The 21434-nt window shown below is 43.9% G+C and overlaps 1 protein-coding gene and 1 long non-coding RNA gene across 2 annotated transcripts in view; one reads left to right on the plus strand and one right to left on the minus strand.

Annotated features, from left to right (window-relative positions):
- Positions 1–462: 462 nt before the first annotated feature.
- The window catches only part of ARHGEF38 (Rho guanine nucleotide exchange factor 38), a 55210-nt gene continuing 34238 nt past the window's right edge, over positions 463–21434 (plus strand). The window contains exons 1-3 of the mRNA XM_007054390.4: positions 463–865; positions 14589–14779; positions 17856–17979. Of these exons, the coding sequence (XP_007054452.1) occupies positions 664–865; positions 14589–14779; positions 17856–17979 (517 nt within the window). The 5' untranslated portion in view covers positions 463–663. The remainder of the gene's footprint in view (positions 866–14588; positions 14780–17855; positions 17980–21434) is intronic.
- On the minus strand, positions 11818–14618 carry LOC122465461. Its single transcript, XR_006290349.1, has 2 exons — positions 13509–14618; positions 11818–13095 (listed from the first exon to the last, which is right to left on the minus strand). It is a non-coding gene; the product is annotated as an uncharacterized LOC122465461 (long non-coding RNA).

Below are 21434 nucleotides of genomic sequence, written 5' to 3' on the forward strand. Positions count from 1 at the left end.
TGGTGCACTAAGTTACTGTCGCATGAACACAGAGACGGGGAAAGCCTCCAGGGCAGCCATTGTAAACGGATTCACCCCAGCTTTGGTTTGCTCGGCTCCGAATGGCTGGGGAGCAGAGCGCGAGCCTGCTGTGTGGGATCGCTGCCTGCCCAGCGTAAGAGTGTGCACAGGCTTCCCCACCTCACCGGCGCAAATCGCTCAGCGGAGACAGGCACAGCCCCAGGAGGCGGCGGAGAGGGTTTCAGAGACTCTTTCCTGTCACTACCCAAACAGCGATTTTTAAAGCCTCCTTTGTCCCTGGGGCAGACCTCTGTGTTCAGAAGGGGCCCGCTGCCCCCAAACATCGGGGTCACCCCGAGCGCGGCTTGCTAGCGCAGCCCTTCCCTTTGCCCGACCCCGGGCTGCTGGCCTCTCAGGTAGCAGGTGGCAGGTTGCCCAGTCAGGCTCCAAGGGCAGCAGAGGATGACTTCATAGGGGTGGAGCCCTGCGAGGCTGTAGGCGAGGTGGCAGGCAACCTGAGCCAGGGAACGAGTGAACTTGTGGAGTCAAAGACAGGTGAGCTGAGCTGATAGGCAGCTTTTGCACTCGCCTGGGAAACAAGCACTCAACTCAGCTCCCTAAGAATCGACAGTCTCCCAAGGAAGAGGGTTGTCACTGCTGAAAATGGAAACCAAAGAAGCCCCTGGGAAAGAAGGCATGGGAGCCAAGAGGAAGAATTTGACCTTCTTGAAGCACAGGCTGTACATGCTGGAGAGAAGGAAGACGGACACCGTTGTTGAGAACAGTGTTTCTGGGGACCAGGGTAACTCTGGCACTTTGAGGAGGAGCCAATCTGACAGGACGGAATACAGCCAGAAGTTACAAGGTAACGGGGAAAAAATGACTTATTTATTATTTGTATTGCAGCCTTATCACAAACCAGGACCCCATTGTGCTAGGCACCCTAGAAATAGGGAACAAGCCAGAAGTCCCTCTCTCAAAAAGCTTAAAATGACCATCCCCACCCCCACGAACCCACTGTGGTAACCATTCCTGGCTGGTTTTATATTTATAAATAATGCCACTTGCACAGGATTCCAAATGGGATTCATATGACGCCCAGCTTTTTAAAGCCTATGTACAAAATATACATGGAACTGAAATCCTACTCTACATGTTAGCCGTATTATCTACCAGTTCTTCAGTATTTTGAAAATATGTCTCTGCATGAGCTGATAGTATTTTGTGGAATGGGATATACACTGTCAAACTAATAGAGGTGGCAAGGGATATTTTTGTTTAAGTTAAATCTTGATTAAATTTAAAAGAAAAATTGTGTGTTCATCTCTTATCTAGATTGCATATGTCTGAATTTCAAGTATATCCAACTATGTGCCTTTAATGATGACTCTGATTCAAATTATAAACCTACAATGACTTTTCAAATCCATGAATTATCTGACTCCAAAATTTTGTCAATCTCTGAATTGGTTGGAAATTCAGCCCAGTTCTTCAAATTATGCAGAAACCTGTAAAATTACATAAATGTTTTATATAAACCCATGGGGACAGGAATTGTCTTATTTCTGTGTTTGTTCAATTCCTAGTTGGGGCTTTTGGGTACTACTATAACAGTACTAATCATAGAATCATAGAATATCAGGGTTGGAAGGGACCTCAGGAGGTCATCTAGTCCAACCCCCTGCTCAAAGCAGGACCAATCCCCAATTTTTGCCCCAGATCCCTAAATGGCCCCCTCAAGGATTGAACTCACAACCCTGGGTTTAGCAGGCCAATGCTCAAACCACTAGTAGTTAGATGAACTATGACATCAGAATACCTTTCATGGCAATAATCTTGTATCAGGGAATAAAACAGTAATGTGTTTTACTACAATATGTATGGGTTTGGTGCGTTTAATAAAGGAATAGCATTCCCTCAAACAGAAAATATAATGTACATAGCTACTGATCTATTGAAATGCAGTTAACAGATTTGGTGATGACATTCCTTTTCAGTGACTAAAATGCAACCTATTCAGAGGTAGTAAGAAGTATGAAGAGCTTTAGGTTAATTTCTTAGGTTAATTTTTCCTCTCCGCAATACTGACTTTAAGGAAGAATTCACTATTAGTTAATTTGCTGCTGCTTTGTGAAAAACAAATCATGCTTTGGAATTTGAGTTACTTACAGCTTAATATTTTGAAAAAACAGTATTACTAATATAACTGTATTAGTAAAGTGGGAAAAATCTAACTTAATTGTTCTGTCCAGAGAGAAAAGGAACTTAAGTATTAGCATATACCAGAATACATGATAGGTGATCTTTGTTGAAGTTGCGGCTCCTTCTTTTCTCACACATTAGGCTTGAGTCTCTTCTCACTTATACTACTGTAAATCAGGAGTGAGGAAGTCAGAGAAGTCTATGGAGTTACAGCAGTGCAAAACTAACAAAGTGAGAGAAGATCAGGGCTACTGGGTTTCAGAACTATACTCCTCTTCTAGTGAATTGTCATTCTTGATAGCAAAATGAACTGTAACCAGTTTGGAAAGGGCCATGCAAGTTTACACTTAGCAGATCTTTAGCAGAGATAATTCAGGGTTTATTTGTGGGGAAGGAAATCTGCAGGGCTGGTCAAACTTGTTAATAAAAATAAGATCTACAGAAGCACTGATCTGACAGTTAACAGTGTCTTATCAAACATTCTCTGATAGTGTTTTTTTGGGGGGCAGAGGCAGGGTTTAAGAAATTTTAGTTTAAGTGAAAAATGATAGCTTGACAGATCTGGCCACTCAATCCTGTTGAGAAGGCCTCACACATGAAAGGTCTTGTCTACAAGTGAAGAACTTGTATTTAAGTGAAGCCTGTTTATATTAGGAAAATTTGTGAGAGTTTTGACTGTGCAACACCAGTTGAAACCCCTAATGTAGGTGCACTGTACTGGTGCAAAATAGGGCTCTCTAAAAAAACCACCTCCATGAGGGGCGTAGCTACCCAGCTCTGGTGCATTGTCTATACTGGCACGTTACAGCGCTTAAACTTGCAGCGCTCAGGCTTGTTTTTTCACACCCCGAGCAAGAAAGTTGCTGCGCTGTAAAGTGCCAGTGTAGACAAGCCCTTAGACTGACCTAGCTATGTCACTACATAACCCCATAGTGTAGACGCAGCCTATGTCAATGGAAGGGGTTTTTCCATTGCTGACCAAACACCATCTCTGAGTGATGGTAGCCACATCAATCGAAGCAGAATATTCACTGGGGTGTGGCTACACTTAAAAGTGATATCATCCTATGTTCTGAGAATCATAGTCAGGTTGACCTACCCCCAGTGTAGACATGGCTAGATTGACCCAAGAGTTCTCTCCACTTCTCGAAGAGGTGGATTAACTACAATTGATGTAGAAACTCCTTCTATCAAAGTAGGAAGTGTCTACACTAACGTGCTACAGCAGCTGCGCCCTTGCTGTGCTTCCATAGCATAGACATGGCCTAGAAGATGATGAGAGCAGCTATAACCCATGCTATAACTGTGCTGTTGTCATTCCAGCCCTTTCACAGGCACTAGAATGTACTTTTAAAAGGTTGTTAGGACCAAAGAAAAGCGGGTGCAATTTGTATGAGTAGAATTACAGACATGAAAAATCCACAATTCTTAAGGATTTAGGACCTCCCCATGGATTTCCATTAGATTTTGCCATTTTCTACAGAATCTAAACTTTCATCTAAAAAGAGTTACTCGATCTCTGGTTGCAAAGATAACCAGGGGCGCTCAGTTAGCTCTGTGAATCAAGATATTGAAACAAAAGGATTACAAGAGGTGTGAACTTCTCATTGTAAAGGCTTTTCACTTTAAAACTTAATCACTTAATTAGCAACATAGCTATGGAAATGTTAACTAATGATTATACCAGAAACATCCAGTTAATGCACTTATCTAGTATGAGTGGTCATTCAACATCTTGATGTTTCATTCAGTTAAAAAATTCCTTTTGAGAAAGGCTGCACATTTTGCATTTCAATAGCATCATTTCATTCTTAAATTTCACAGTCAAGTCTCTCAGTATCTTCTGTAATGTACTATTAGCCACATTTTACATATGGGTAAACCTAGGCACCTACTGATTGATGTCACAGAGCACCTCAGTCAGTGGCAGAACCAAAATAAAAAGGAACTTGGTTGGAATTCAGGAGATCTGAGTTTGGTTCCTGGATCTGCCACAGATTCCTTGGCTAAGTCATTTCTCTATACCACAGTTCTCTCCCTGGTAAAGCTCGGGGGTAATATGTTACTACAGTACATGGATGTCATGAAGATAATTCATTAATGCTTGTGATTTATTTAGAAACATTGATGGGGTTCTTATATGTGCTTAGATGCATCTTAGGACTTCTGACTGCCAGTCCCCTGCAAATAATGTCATTTGCTTTTGACTGAATAATTGAGGAAATTACTACTGTCCTTAAAAATCATATAAAATGGTTAGTTTGTCAGTTTTTAAAACAAATTGTTGGTCTCCCTTCTAGTAAGATATGGTCTTTCCTATAAAACTTGGACCAACAGCAGTGAAAGTCATTGTTATCTATGTAAACATTTATGTATTGCATCATAGCTGGGCTTGGACTACTCTAAGGCCTCCATCCTGCAAACACTTTTGTACCTGAGTAACTCAAGTTCAGTAGTTAGAGTTCAGTTACTCACATGCATAAGTGTCTGCAGGATCTGGGCTTAAGCGAAGCCAAGTCTACACTTAGGGCATGGCTACACTTACAGATGTAGAGCGCTTTGAGTTAAACCAGCCTTCAGAGAGCGCAGTAGGGAAAGCGCTGCAGTCTGTCCACACTGACAGCTACAAGCGCACTGGCGTGGCCACATTTGCCGCACTTGCAGCGGCATTGAGAGCAGTGCATTATGGGCAGCTATCCCACAGAGCACCTCTTCCCATTCTGACGCTGTGGCTTGTAGGAAGGGGGCGGGGGGTGTGGGGCATTCTGGGTCCTGTCCCAATGCCCCGTGATGCATCGGTTCACATCCCAGCAATCCCTGTGCTTCCATCCACATTTGGCGCCATCTTTCAACGTTTTTTGTACTGCGTGCTCTGTCTTCCCTTTCCGTCTGCGGGAATGGAGCCCAAACTGCTGAGGAGTATGCTGACGAGTCTTGCCAGCACGTCACGTTTGGCAGTCGAGTTACTCCTTAAGCTCCAAACTGACAGTGAGGACTCAGACGATGATATCGACTCAAGTAATACATACGACACGAGATTACTTGTGGCATTCATGGACATGCTCACCACCGTGGAACGCCACTTTTTGGCTCGGGAAACAAGCACTGAGTGGTGGGATCACATCGTCATGCAAGTCTGGGATGACGAGCAGCGGCTGCAGAACTTTCAGATGAAAAAAGCCACTTTCATGGGACTGTGTGAGGAGCTCGCCCCCACCCTGCGGCACAAGGACACAAAATTGAAAGCTGCCCTGACAGTGGAGAAGCCGGTGGCTATTGCAATCTGGAAGCTGTCAACTCCAGACAGCTACTGATCGGTCGCTAACCAGTTTGGAGAGGGAAAATTAACCGTTGGAATCGTGTTGATGCAAGTTTGCAGGGCTATTAATCGCATCCTGCTCAGAAGAACCGTGACTCTGGGTAACGTGCATGACATTGTGGCTGGCTTTGCACAAATGGGTTTCCCTAAGTGCGGAGGGGCGATAGATGGGACGCATATTCCAGTTCTGTCACCAGCCCACCTAGCCTCCGAATACATTAATTGGAAGGGGTATTTCTCTGTGGTTCTCCAAGTGCTTGTGGATAACCATGGGTGTTTCATTGACATTAATGCAGGCTGGCCCGGAAAGGTGCATGATACAAGCATCTTTTGGAACACTGGCCTGTTCAGGAAGCTGCAAGCCGGAACTTTTTCCCCAGACCAGAAGATCACCGTAGGGGAAGTCGAAATGCCCATTGTGATCCTTGGAGACCCCGCTTACCCTTTAATGCCATGGCTCATGAAACCCTACACAGGGAGCCTTGACAGCAGCAAGGAGTGGTTCAACAACAGGCTGAGCCAGTGCAGAATGACCGTGGAGTGTGCTTTTGGCCATTTAAAGGGCCGCTGCACTCTGTATGGGAAGCTGGACCTGGCCGATGACAACATCCTCGCAGTTATATCCGTGTGCTGTACCCTCCATAACATTTGTGAAGGGAGGGTGAATGATTCCCTCAGGCACGGAACTCGGAGGTTCAACACCTGGAGACTGAATATGAACAGCCAGAGAGCAGGGCTATTAGAGGCGTCCAGCGCGGGGCTGCAAGGATTAGGTTGCCTTGAGGGAGCAATTTGAGGCTGAGAGCCATCAGTAATGTCTGGTGCCCTGCAGAGGCGTGAAGTGCAGTGGCTCCAATGTTTGTAGGAATCGGTGTTTGCTACGCTGACTTGCAGTGCCTGTTGCTTTCCTGGGCTAAGGTATCTTTTACTTTATGCAATAAGAATGTTTTCAAAGCCAAAAAATCCATTTATTGAAAAGAAAATTCATTTATTGAAAAGAAACACAACTGCTTGGGAAACAGAAAGGGCAAGGGGATGGGGTGGGGAACGGTACAATCACAGATTTGCATATGCCCTGTTCTCATACTCAGCCTTCCTGTCTGGAGTGCTGTGCAACGAGTACTGCATGGTGATGGGCATTGAGTGCACTGGGTAAGGGTCATAGTTTTCAGGGCTGGGTGGTGAAGCTACAGGTGTTGGAGGCAGCTGGTGGCGATAAGAACCCAGATGCTGGGGAAAGTGGGTTGGAGGTGACATGGGGGCACAAGGGAAAGAGTTTTTGGACAAGGGGTCTAGGGTGAGGCAGGCACAATAGTGCTCTGCCTGCGTGGCTACGAGCACCTGGATTGAGTCCGCTTGGCGCTCCATTATGCTTATCAGCCGATCCGTGCTTTGCTGCTGGAGCACCGCGCTTTTGTGCCGGCGCTCCTCAGTCTGCTGGCGGATCCTCCTTTCACTGTCCCGCCATTCCTGCACTTTTAGATTCTCATTAAGGGACTGCTGCATGACTTCATGCAGCATGTCTTCTTTGCTTTTACGTGGCCTCTTCCTAATTCGTTGAAGTCTTTCAGCTGGTGATAACATGGACGGCTGAGATCTCAAGGTTGCATCTGTAAAGGCAAAATGCAACACTTAACAGAGGCAACATCGTTCACACCAGACAGAGCAATGATTCTCCCGTACTTAAGGGCAAGCACAGTCTACATAATAGCATAATTTGCCCGTCCCAAAGCTAGCGCACATAACCCACGGGAGCCCCAAAATGGTGAGAAAGCACAGGGTCAAGGGGGACTGATTGTTTCACAGCTGTACTGTCCTCTAGGTTTCTGTGCCTTGGGGAGAGCCAACAGCTGCAGCAGGCCCCTATACTGAACACTCTCCCCACATTTTCCACAGGAGTTCGTCCTGGAAGATATCTCGCTGCTGAGGGTGACCTGGGAAGCAAGGGAGGGTCTTCTACAGTGCGGCTTCTGCCCTGGCCCATATGCAGCTTGCCTGTGTGCAGCAATGGTCCCCCCGTCCCTCATGGCACAGTTAGCCTGACTGGGGCAAGGACCACAGTGGCTCTCCCAAGAAACCTGCTCAAGCGCATTGCCCAACTTCTGGATGAGACCTTTGAAGAGATCACTGAGGCCGATTACTACGATGTGAGAGAGCACATCAACGCCCTACTCCGCATCTAAGCATGCATGGAGCCCTAACCCTCCTCGCCCCAAGAGCCCACACCGAATAACTTCCTTCCCAAAATAAAAGCTGCTTACCGGGAACCTCCTCTGGTGTTTGTCCTTCCCCAAGCACTGGCTGCCGCGACTGGCTACCTTCCTCCTGGCTTGACAGCAGCTCCTGGCTGCATACATCTAGGGATGGCGGGGTGTCTTCCTCCACCTCAGCACCCTTGCTCCTGGTTTCCTCCTCCTCCTCCTGCCTTGTTGAACTGGGCTCTGAAGTGTCCATGGTGGTACTTGGAATGGAGGTGGGGTCGCCTCCAAGTATCGCATCGAACTCTTTGTAGAAACCACAGGTCTCAGGGGCAGCACCGGAGCGGCTGTTTGCCTTGTGGGCTTTGCGATAGGCATTCCGCAGCTCCTTCACTTTAACCCGGCACTGCAGTGTGTCCCAGTCATGGCCCCTTTCCATCATGTCACCTTGATATCTGCTCGAAGGTATCGTAATTCCTACGGCTGGAGTGCAGCTGGGACTAGACAGCTTCCTCCCCCCAAACACTGATGAGGTCCAGCACCTCGCCATTGCTCCATTCTGGGGATTGCCTGGCGCATGGAGTCACGGTCACCTGGAAAGATGTGCTGAGAGCACTCCACGCCTAGCTGAGCAAACAGGAAGGGGATTTTCAAAATTCCCAGAGAATTTAAAGGGCAGGTCTGATGGTTGGTCACCTGAGGGCAGGGCAGTAGAGTTCAAACTGATGACCAGAGTGGCTAGAACAGGCATTGTGGGACACTTCTGGAGGTCGATCAGAGCGCATTAACAGGCCAGGAAGTCCACACTGGCGCCGTGGTGCTCCAGCGGGGGCACCCAAAATGTTATTCCACTTGCTGAGGTGGAGTACCAGGAGCGCTCTAGCCGCGGAGTCAGTGCGCTCTACGTGCCTTGCTAGTGTGGACTCGTCGTGAGGTAGGGTGCCCGGGGCTGCTTTAATGTGCTCTAACTTGCACGTGTAGCCATGCCCTTAGAAATTAGATTGACCTAGCTATGTTGCTCAGGGCTGTGAAAATTTTTGCACCCTGTGCAACACAGTTAGGTTGACCTAACTCCCTGTATAGATGCAGCTAGGTCAACAGAAAAATTCTTCCATTGACCTAGATACCCCCTTTAAGAAAGATGGAATACCTCCATCAGCTACACTGCTGTAGCTGAGCTGCAGTTGTGTAAACGTAGGAGGAACACACAAAATATTGGAAGAGATTACTTATGTTAAGTTTGTTTCTTTTAAAACTAGCTAGATAAGAGCTTGGCATACGGGGATGAATTATTGTTTGAGGGATTATGGAAAAGGTGGGTTTCCAGAAAGTATCTGATGTAGGGATTTGCAGTATTTCACCTGAAGGTAATAAATATTTTTGAAAAATCTTCATGTTGGAAGTCTATCTAGTATTAATACCCTTGGTTTTGACTTGTCATTTTAGTGCTGTACTGATCAGCTGTAATATTAGATTGTTTGCAGTATTCTTGGAGGGTAGCAGCACTACCCTTTGATGTTATAAGAAGTCAGAGAACAACCCCTCCCCCAGCCTTTTTCTTTCTCCTAACCCTCACTGAACTGCACGCCTCTTCTTCCTGTCAGCTTCTCCAACCCCCTGCTACTGCATCTCCTCACTGAAAGCCCACATATTTCTCCCCCATTCCCTTATACGCTTTGGACTATATTTAGATTTTAAATATACATAGAGCTAATTTCTTATTGCACTGCAAAATTTGTTGCTCTTTGAAACAGCTGGTTTCTTAAAAAGAAAAGGAGGACTTGTGGCACCACAGAGACTAACAAATTTATTTGAGCATAAGCTTTCGTGAGCTACAGCTCACTTCATCGGATGCATTCAGTGGAAAATACAGTGGGGAGATTTATATACACAGAGAACATGAAACAATGGGTGTTATCATACACACTGTTTTCTTGATTGAATTAAAGTCCAATTAGGGCTAAAAATTTACATAGATTACACTAGTGCAGAAGATACACCTATGTAAATATACCCATAGTCTTGAGATCGTATCAGACAACAAGTCCACTTGTCCTTCCATGCTCAAATTTCTATTCAGTGGGCGTAAGTCTCCTTTACTTGCCCCAGTGTAAATCCGGAGCAACTCTGTTGAACTCATTGGAGTTTCACTGATGTAACCTCTTTGGGGAACCATTTTTGTGTTCTATGTTTGTACAGCACCTAGCACAATGGGGACCATGACTGAGGCTCCAAAGGGCTACTGAAATAGACATACTCTAAGGGAGTGAAGACTAAGACCCAATGTTTTTAAAGTGTATAGGATATCTATCTCCATACACACGGTCAGACCCACTAATAAACATTTTATTAATCAAAATTGTTAGATCCTGGGTCAGAGACACCTGACAATCCTTTCAGACTATCCATGCCAAAGCTTGACATGTGCATATCATTGGATGTAGCCCTTCCTCAGGTCTTCCATTACCAACATTAACCAAGTAGCATAAGACGATATAAATACACCAGTCCATGACATATTGGAAAGGTTTATTTGCAGGTAATAGCACTAACAGTCAAGGCGTTCTTCTGTCACACAGCAATAAGCTTTCTCTTCCAGCACATTCCCATGGGAATATCTCTACTCTCCTGTCAGCACACACAGAATTAACAGTCTAATGTCAAGGAACTGAAGAAAGGAATTTCATATAATATGTGGATTTTTTTCTATACCTGGTGCAAAACAAATAATGACTGAGGGTTGAATTACCTAATTACAAACTATCTCTGGTCCTGAGGTTCTGAGAAATTTCATTGCCCTGGCAACTCATGCAAACTCACATATACTATAATATTCCTCTTCTTGTGTTCTAAATACTGTATTTTTTTTTCTTCTTACGCACTGGTTATTTTCATAGCTTCTCTCTGTCATTACTTGGGTGAAATGCCCCTGACTGCAGAGTGTCAGCATAAGGCTTATGTACTGACCTTCTGCAGAGGGGGCAATTTCATCCTGTAGGACCACTAGTTTTGTTTTACAACATTATACTCACTGACATGTAACACACCAACAACTCAATTGTCCGACTCTCCTCCAATGAGAATATTGGGTATGTACACAGGAAGTAAGGACAGGGCCCTTGGAGCACATCTAGCGTCCAACTTGAGTACCTTATCTGGGAACTTAGGAAGACTCCTACTCCCAGGGCTGCCCATTCTATGAAGTAGAAGGACTGGAGGATGGTGGATCTTCCGGTTCTGGCTTCTCCCGAAGCAGGCCCCAACACCTCCTGCAAGTTGCTGTTCTGTGAGGGAGCTATTGCAGAGGAGGGATCTACTGTGTATTGCACACAAGGCATATAGCTCCACAAATCCTACCCAGACCCTCCTATTGCCAGGAGACCCTCTGTACCCGTGGAGGTAAGTGCAGGGATTTGCTTCTTTGTGATTATCTTTGAGGGATGTTTTTAGACTGTATATTCACAAAAGGAACAAGTAAAACACAGGTAGCTGCTTTGACAGTGTCATTACTTGGAGAATGTTATGCTCTTATAACCTAACATCTCTAAGGACAAAGGGACTGTATTGTACAACAATGGCATTGCGCCTAAGCAATGCTTCTTCTTTCTCCTCCCCCAGCCCTCACCAGACTTATACCACTGTTGATGCAGGTGCCTGATAGAAAAGAAAGTCTGCCTATATTTGAAGTATGTGTTTGCTATAGCTGCATTCCTCAACCTTTCCCTCTTTCCCTTCTGACCATAGAATCCTATTAATATCCTCAAAGGGCTCAAAAGCAATCAGCTGAACATAAAACCACAAGTTCTGCTGTAATCATTGATTCAGTAGCTCCCTTTTGCATTGTATAAAGACAGGCACATCCAAAGTAAAAAAGTAAATATATTTAGCAAAAATGTAAAGTTATATTACAAAAATACGAAGAAAACAAGATTTACTGAAATTTCTCCTAGCTATTTCTTAGTGTTGAGGTTGAGTATAGTTATTTCCTGGTACCTATATTATGTACCATATATTAAGACTAATAAGTGAGTACTGACAATACAAGGATTGAATTTGATGAAGCAATTTGAATGACAAATGAAAAGAACAACTCAAGGGTTACATCTTGAAGCCCAAAATGGAATGCAATAGTTTTATTTTGTTCATTAGAAAAAAAAGTTATAGTGTAAGGTTAGAATATTTCTCTTCAATAAGTCTGTTTACATTCACATTTCCAATAATGTCCTATTAGTCCTGATAGCCAGGCAGAGTGATACTAGTGGGATTTTCCATGTTGTCCGGTGCTTTATGCACATTTTCAGAAACTATCTTATTCACAAGGTAGATAAATTATTTTCACATGCCACCTCAGTGGAAATGTTGATTTTTGCACAGAGATCACTACACATAGAACTTAAATGGATTCAATTCTGCAGTATTTTCAGTGGTTCACTCTGAAGTTTTAAGTATAGTCACAAATCAAGATTTCTATTTAAAAAATGAGAGCACTATTGCATAGAGGAAGCAGACGGAAAGCTCTGGCCCTATGTTTTTAGCTGGGAAATGAGAAGTAATTGGAAGGAGGCCATGAAAAGGTACAAATGATCCCTTTGTTCTCCTCTTTACCGGTGTGGGCCAATTGCTGGGTATAGCAACAGCCTGTTCATTTATTCCGCTTTGCAGCATTCATGATGAATGGGTATTACAAGTGGATGCTGCTCCACTGAAGTCAGTAAAATTGCACCTGCTCACGTCAGGGCTGAATTTGGCCTAAAAATCTGGATCAATTAGGCCTGGAGAGGATAAACATCCTTTGCCTAGTTTGCCATTTTGATGGCAACGTTTCAACCTGAAGAAGAAAACATTCACCCCTCCTGATCACCCCTCTTCTATTTTCACACCAAGGCTGAGAAGCTCAATGGTGGAAATAATGATTGCCCAAGAGAAGAAAAAAAAATCTAAGCAGAAAAGTCCCTAACTGGATAGGGCTACACCTTTATTCAGGCTCATCCTTTGTGTTTGAAAATATCAAAATTGAGGCAAAGAAATGCTCTGATTAAAAAAACCCATGGCCACACAGGCTTACTAGCAAGTGTGTCATATAATGAGGATAAGATTAGCAACACAACTGCCCTTTCAGAATATCCAGGGTCAACAGTCAGCATAATTATAGAAGATGATGATGACATGTTGGATCAATAACAATTTATGACCCATGATGATGAACAACTCAGAATATTCCATCTTGCAAGCTTGTTGGTTCTCTCATAAACATTATCACAAGTATCAGAGACCTAGTCCTTCATTGTCTTATGCAGGCATTGCTGGATGTTTATGACTCTTCTCCTGCTAAGCAGTTCATTCATAAACTACAGAAGGTTCAATATTGGTTATCACCTTGCAAAAATAAAAGATATATCTTGTTACTGGCTTGTTTAATAGGGTGTATACAAAATGTTGACACAAATAGCATAAGAGTCTGGGTCTCAATAGAGGGTGCCAGTGCATTGCCACTCAGCTGTAAGTCTCTCTGCTTTCAAACTGTTATACGAGTATTGCACTGACACTCAGTAATAGTATGTCCATTTTTTGCTGTTTCTATACACCATCTTGTGGCTAACAGTATCTTAAACACCCTCCAAAGTCTCTCTTCCTATTAAGTGTTTTTTCCTGGTGAAAAAGAGGTAGATCTGTGCCTACAGATAAAATACACAACCTGTCTACGCAGCTCACACATAGTATATCTGCCAGATTGGCAAACCGAATGCCTTACGAACCTATGAAAGGAAGGAACCTCATTACAGACTTACATGCCGTGTGAAACATGCAAATTTCCTTCTTCTCTACCTGTAACACATATATGTGACTCATCAATATCAAAGGAACATTTCCGAATGTCTGGGATAAAATAGGTATTTTGGGTTTATTATAAGGAAAATTAGCCATGAGTGGCTGCATCCCCGTGTCTCCTGCCCTTGGGATCCTTTGTTACTGGATCTAACAGCTGACCTCATTCTCCTAGAATTTCTCAGCAATGGCCAACGGAACCTAATCAGATAGAATTACAGACTTCATCATCATCATGGACAGATGAATTTGTAGCACAACTTCCTGTATCCCTGAGCCACACACTCATCTCTTTCAACAGGGCAAAGGTTATTCCAGCGAGGCTCAGTTAAACGCAATCTTCACCTTACATAGGAAGTGAAATTTTTCCTGCCCCAAAGAGTTAATCTAGGGCCAAGATTTTATTTCTAAAGGAGTCAAATGCACAAATCCTAATAATTTTAAATGGGAGATATGGATCTAAGTCCTTCAGCTCTTTCAAAAGTCCCAGCCTAAATTTAAGATAGTAACCTGCCCCAGATGACCACAGCCTGATCCCATAACTACCGGTTGCAGGGTTTCTTCCACCAAACCAATTGCTACTGAGCACTCAGAGACAGGTTAATTGTGCTAAATGGACCACTGGCCTGATCCTGTATAGTAATTCCTATGTAGTTACTCTGCTGAATATACTTTTCCGCTCATTGCCCATGTGGCTAGGGGAGTCTTCAGTGGACACTAGCATTGTTTCTGACCCCATATTCTCCCCCTGCACTAACACAGAGCAAACCCTGGAAGGAGCTATGCTGCTCGGTGCACGGGATTCCCACAGTGAAGCTCCCCATTCCAGGGCAATGAAACCACATGAGTCTGCTGCTTGTTTGGCCTTCTTTGCTTCGGCCAACGAGGCAGGGTTTGTCCTTGTTTGAGATACACCAAGCATCTTCCATGACTCTGAATGGACTAAACATATATCAGTGACTCGAACCGGAGTAGGCATGACAGTGGGAATAAAGGTTCTTACACTACAGTTCTCATAAGTTTTCTGTGCTAAATTTTAACAGAAAAGATGGCCCCACAAGCTGGGTCCTTGTCACCCGTCACTTCACTGCAGGAGAATGAAGAGCAGCTGACCAGGCGAATGATGGCCAAGAGGGTAAAAATCATTGCAGAACTGGTGCAGACAGAGAAAGACTACCTCAGTGACCTGGAGCTGTGCATCAGGGAAGTGGTTCAGCCCTTGAGAAACAAGCAGGTAAGAAAGTGTTGGGTTTATTTGTTTTGTGTTTTGGAGGAAAGGCTGATTTGACAGAGATCTGAATTCACCACTGCTCTGTCTGCAATCGACAATAAACACAAATGTCTGCCAAGGGATATGCAGGAATGGTGAAAAAGTGAATATAAAAGTGAATAGAAAAGGTACAATTCTAGGCCTGACTTTTTGGAGGGGGTAGGTCTTTCTGCAGGGAGGGCAAGCAGGAATACTTTAAATGCTAAAGGCTTTCAGGGTGAAGTTCATTTCACCTGCATAAAGCTGGAATAAATGGGGCAGAAACAGGACTGCAGTACAGACCTCCTCACCCTGCACCCCATGGCCATTATTCCAGGCTGTGAACTAGAATAGCAGCCTCAGCTCCTCCATGCTGCTTGGGCAGCCTCCTGTGTAATCACAGATTACACGTCCCCTCCCCTGACTTTGTCCCATCATTATGGAAGCTCCACTACACCAACTTCCCCAGTAAGGGGCTTGAATGTTATTCACACCATGGTGAATTTCACCCTTGAAGACAGCTTTTATTCAAATAAACTCATCCTGGTTGCTTGAACAGCTGTTGTGGGAAAATGCTAGGCAAGGCAACCCAGTGAGTCCTGAGGTATTTGCATTTTAGATAGTGAAGCTACATGTAAGCAGGATGGATCAGATTACATCTTTCCTGCGGGTCTTACAGCTCAGTTTATACCCATTCTCCTCTTCCACAGAAACTTCAAACCTGCTTGGCTGCTATTCAGAGAGAGCACATTTTTCCCAAAAAACCTTTGCAGTTTTGGGCAAACTGTGTGCTGGAGTACCAGCATTCCCTGCAGGCAGGAGCACTCACATGCTGGTTGTGCAACAGGTTCTGGTGGACAAATTTAAGTTGTCCTCCTACCTCACAGTCTACAGGCCAGGCAGCTGCTATATGCTACTAGCACAGCTCAGAATCCACACTGGGTCTTTAGCCAGTTATCTGCACTGTGTATGTATGGTTCCATATGAAACAATTTGCTTGCTTAAGTTGTGCCAAACTATTTTTCAACTGCCTTGACTCCATCTCTCCTGGAATCCTATCTATTTTAGGCATGGCAAAGTGCATTAGAGGGTTGTGATTTGTGAAACACTCTAACATGTTGCTCAATAACAGCCTGATGTAGACCCTGCTGGTGTGCTCTATAAGGTATTTAGTTCATTTTAATCTGCGCCCGTAGGGCCTGTAGCACAACACATTAGAGGGCTGTGATCTGTAAAGTGCTCTTATGTGCTTTGCTGGCACCATGTAGACAAGCCCATAGAAACCCTGGCACCTGCTGGTGTTACTGAGAGGACAACATTGCTCCTTGTCTCTCTTCCTCTCCTCTCTAGCTGCACTCACCAATTACAGTCTTGCTAATGTTGATGTGAGAGCTTTCTCCTCTGCAGCTCCTAGCATTTGGAACCACCTTATGTATCCATTTGCTGCTCTTCATACTGAAGACATTTTTTCCATTGTTTACTACTTTTATCAGTTAGGCACATATACCAGTTTGCGCCTTTGTCATTATGTGCCCATGTATTTCTGAATACCATGTGCACATTGCATTAGGTAAGATATCAGAGATCCACTGATAAAAGACAAAATCTTATAAAAACAAGATCACAACCCTACATTTTTAATTTAACATAATCTCAATTTTTTAAAAGAAGGCTTTAAGAATGTCATACGCTTTTAAGATTATTTTTGAGGTGAATAACCACATTTGAAAGCTTGTTTTTTATTTATTTGAGGGCAGACTGCTTCAACAGGAAAAAAAATTGTGTCTAGAAGATTGAGCTAGAGATGAATCTTTCACATTTCCTAATGGAGCAAAAATGTTGTTAATCTCTATAATCAGAAATTAACTACACAAGCAATTAAAACATGATGTTGATTCTGTTACGGTAACATGCAATTTGATTCTCCTGGACTCCTTCTGTAAGCTGCTATGTAAACACACAGTTCTATTACTAATGGATAGGCATGTTCAGAAAGACCAGCATATCTGCCAAAATCAATACTGCATTTAGTTTTCTGCCTTTCCACATACTGGGTAACTCTAATTGTTCCATAACCTTAATGACTGTCCTTCTGTCCATGGAAGCAAGTTGCCAGTGTGAAGAGTATATTTTCAAATCTTTTTTTTTTTTTTTTTTTTTGCCTCTTTCAAAATAAGCAGTGAGATAATTTTGCCCTATGTATTAAGATTTCCTGTTAATGTAAATTGGTTTAGCTTCATTGAAGTCAATGAAGTAGTGCCAGTTTGCATCAGCAGAGGGTTTGGCCCACAGATTATATTAATGACTAACCATAAATCTACATATGCAGTGTTGTTGTAGCTGTGTTGGTCCCAGGATATTAGAGACAAGGTGGGCGAGGTAATTTTTTATTGGACCAACTTGGTGAGAGAGACAAGCTTTCAGGCTAGGAAGAGCTCTCAGGCCAGAAGTTGGTCCAATAAAAGGTATTACCTCACCCACTTTGTCTCTGTAATAACCATAAATCTGTTTATTTTAGCCAAAATACACTGCCTTGATTTTACTCCTATCTCCTCACATAAAATGGCCTCTTCTAGTCCAGAAAGGTTATTTGCCTGATATGTGGCACCTATGTAAACAAACAACCAGGGCTCAATTTACGCAGTCTCTATGGGTAACACGATAAAGGGATCAGATTCTCTCATAATTGTCACTTTCAGTTTTACTGTCTTTTTTCTTTGTGACGAAGTAAGTAAACATTTTAGCCAGCTACAGCTCTTCCTTTAGCTAGCTAATAATATTTACCTCTCTCCAAGACACACATATTCCTTTAGGAATTGTTCAAAGTAAGTTTAAATACACTTGATAAAGTGCCCCTTGTTAACTGCTTTAGCCCAGTTGTATTAATTAAAACACTGCACGTGTCCTTGAAATTGCAGCAAGGATGTTTACATAGGCTTTTGCAAAAAGTGGCATGTCCTGGAGTTTTGAACACTTGAGGCTAAGCAGGAAAAAGCCTGCACTATTCAGTGTCCCTCCTTATGCTTCTATTAGTTGTTGCTCAATATTTGTTTTCCATCAGATTGTTAGGTTTGACGTGGCTGGCTTGTTTAGCAACATTGAAACAGTCCATCAAATATCAGCCAAACTGCTGTCATTGTTGGAAGAAGCCACAGCAGACGTGGAACCACCCATGCAAGTGATTGGTATGTTTATTGTCTTTTTTGAATCCTACAAAATGGTATGAAGGATAATATAAGAACATTCGTCCACCCCATACCCTCACCACCTTTGTTCTAATCTAGTGCCACTTCCATTGGGAGCAGGCCCTTACTAAATCCCCATGATAATACATAAAAATAAAAAATGTACAGCCTATCTAGTGATGTATTGCATTCACATTAAAGGCTGGATCCTGTAGCCCTTACTCCATCCTTACTTGATTTCAGTGGGGGAGTAAAAACTGTAAAAGGGAGTCCTGACTACGATGTCACAGGTACTAACCACAGGGCCCACTCCCCCCATTTGGTATTTCCTACTAAGATAATTAGGCAAACTTTCATATAGTACTGTGATAGTAAAGAATTAAACAAATGATTGGAAAAATAAAAATATCAAAACATCGTCGTACTGATGTTTCCCTGCAATATATTATTCAGCCAAGAATTATTCAGATGTGAGCATGGTGAATAGAGCAGTGGTTCTCAAACTTTTTTTTTTTGTGGACCACTTGAAAATTGCTGAGGGTCTTGGTGGACCATTTAATGATCTTTCCAAATGTTGTTTGTACAGTTAGCTAACTATTGTAAAGCACTTTGGATAAAAGCTGTATATAAAAAACCATAATAATAATTAACATTTTTTTGTTCTTCAAATAAAAGCACACAACTCATTTTAATATCAGTAGTCTTACCTTTCTGATGCGATGCATGTGCCCTCTCTCCCCCACCATGGCGATCCCCAAGCTGGGACTGGGAAGGGGAGGGCAGGGTCTCTCCCTCTCTCACCTGCTGCGGCAGCCCCCAAGCTGTGGCTGGGAAGGAGGGCCGTCACTCCTCAGCAGCCGCAGCCCTGGCGCTGGTGAAAGTCACCTCTTTCTCTGGCCGCCACAGCCCTGCACGTCCCAAATTCCCCCCACCCCCTCTTCTCACCCCACTGCCTCCCCACCTACCTCCTATTTCCCCCACCTCACCCCACTTCCCCCTCCCACCTACCTCCTTTTCCCCCAAAGGCCACCACCTCACTTTACATGTGCATCTTCTCCAGGGTCCAGGCACCTAATTAGTGAAACCACGCCTGTGCGGCTCCACTAATTAGGTGAGTGGCCCTTCATTCTCTTGTGTGCGGCCACCCAGGCACACACCTTAGAGGGAACTATCCGTAGACCGCCTGAATGGAGCTTGCCGACCACAGTTTGAGAACTTCTGGAATAGAGTTCCAAACAGGGTGTGGCTCATGGTCAACAAGGGAAGGTAAAGCAGAAGACAAGCTGTGCATTTATGCCTGTAGTTTGCAGTTGTTTTAATCAGATGGACTGATTACATGCATCATGACAGTCACACGTTCAAGAGTTCTTGTGTGGTTTTAAGGATGTGATAAATCCGCTCTTTAGGTTATTAGACGCTACAGGCCAATTATGGCGATGCAAGCCGCTGGAACCCTGGAGTATGGGAAGCACCTACTGTGCTCCCATACTGGGAGAGGAAGGTGTTTTGCCTCCATAAGGCACAAAATCTCCAAGGGCACTAGGGTATGTGTGCTCAGCTGTGGCAGTTGCTACACTTCTAAAAGCATGGAGGCAGCACTCCCATCAGTGAAAACCTGCTAGTGCTTACTGGTGCATAGGAAGGACAATTCCACCCCCTCACCCCGTCTTGGCCAAAAAGTGCTTCCTAAAGCACTGTAGCAGACTCCTACTGCTTGCATTCCTAAGCACAACCCACCACATTATGGCTGTCTCCTGCATAGGTGCACTGGGAGGGACAGAGGGTTTCCTTGTGCTGTCTTCCCTTCACAGCCAGCCATAATTTACCCCTAAATATATATGCAACAGTTTTATTGGATAAGAAATCCAATTTTGGATAATAAAAATTCTATAAAAAATTTCTTATACTTGAAGAGAGATTTCACTTTTAAGTCCCATTTATTTTCTACATCACTTCCTCGCAAATCTGTGAGGGCTTACTCAGTATTGGACCCCTCTTTGTGGCAACATCTGAGGATTAGCACCAGTCAGGTCTGATGGCCCCTGCCAATACTTGTTCACGCCACATTCCTCCTCGCTCTCCTCCTCCTCATGGAGCTCCCTCTTCATGACTCAGCCCTCTAGCCAAGTCACTGTCTAGTCCTCCCCTTCCAGGGTATCAAAGGCCCACTGTATCAGCTGTTCACATGCTGTTTCAGACAGTCTTCTGCTCCACGGCCAGGTCCTATGCCACTTCCCCAGTGGCCGGTAGCCACTCTATGTCTAGCAACTCCTGTTTGCTTGCTCCAAAACCCTGTTGCTGTTTTCCTAGATTCTTTCCTACTTCCCTCTTTGACTACTTGCCAAACTCTGTAGCCTCAAACACACCTCCCTTCTCCCAGGGAGTGACTGCGAACTATTTCCTCTGCAGCACCCTTCTACTTCTCATCCTGGTGGCTTTATACAAGTTCAGCCTGCCCCTGCCCCTGCCCAGCTGGGCTTCACAATCAATTAGTGCTTGTTTTTCAAGCTTAAATCTCCTTCCAGGTGTAGTGGACCAACCTATAAAAAATAGGAGTTAGCAGAAGAGAAAAGCTTGATTAGTATTAAAACACAGAAAAAGAAGTAACATTTATTATTCTGTAGTTTCAGCTTCCAAAATCTGTTAGTGCTTTCCAAGAGTCAAGAGAATGAAACCTGAGCAGCAGAGATGGGAAAGAATTCTTAGCCAGACTATTTAACCATCTTTGTATTTTGTCAACAGCTACTTAATTTCAATGACTAATAAACATTTTGGGGGAAATAAGTTTTTGTTAAATATGCAACACCATTGCCCAAGGTATATGATAATACATTATGTAGGCTCTGAGTCAGCCAGAAGATTCTCCAACAAAACCAGAGAAGATCAAATTTGGCATTCGTTGGGTTTTCGATTAAGACAGAGGAGATCCTTCTTCTCCTGTCTCAGAATTGCCCCCAGTAGGCAGCACGAGCTCTTTTTAAATTACCTTCTGGGCGTGGCTCTTCTAGCTGCTGGAAGACCAATTCTCATTGGTTCTGCTAGCAGCTGATCCTGCGTGGTCTCTCTAGGCAGCTCCTGAAGATCTGAACTGACTGCTGTTTTCTCCCACAAGGTACCTCTTTTGGGTACGGGGTGTCAAGGTGAGAGAGCCTCTAGCAGGGAGGCATCAAATGCCTGGTACACCCCTTCATACCAAGCTTAATTCAGAAAACTGTTGCAGACCCACTTTAATGAAAGCTGTGCACGTAGCTTAGCAAATGTGCTCACCTCCCATACTCAGAACTCAACCAAGCCATTACGCACAAAGAGTAGTCAAAGGGTAGTTTGGGGTTTTTTGTTTTTTTTTTTTTTTTTTCCAAATTAGTCATAAGCCTGAGGCAACATGCTATAGAGAAGCCCCGTGTTCTTGCAAGAGAATTGAAAAGGAACTATAATTTGCCACAGATTTTAACGCA

The sequence above is a fragment of the Chelonia mydas genome, chromosome 4 (assembly GCF_015237465.2).
Source record: "Chelonia mydas isolate rCheMyd1 chromosome 4, rCheMyd1.pri.v2, whole genome shotgun sequence".
Lineage (NCBI taxonomy): Eukaryota > Metazoa > Chordata > Testudines > Cheloniidae > Chelonia > Chelonia mydas.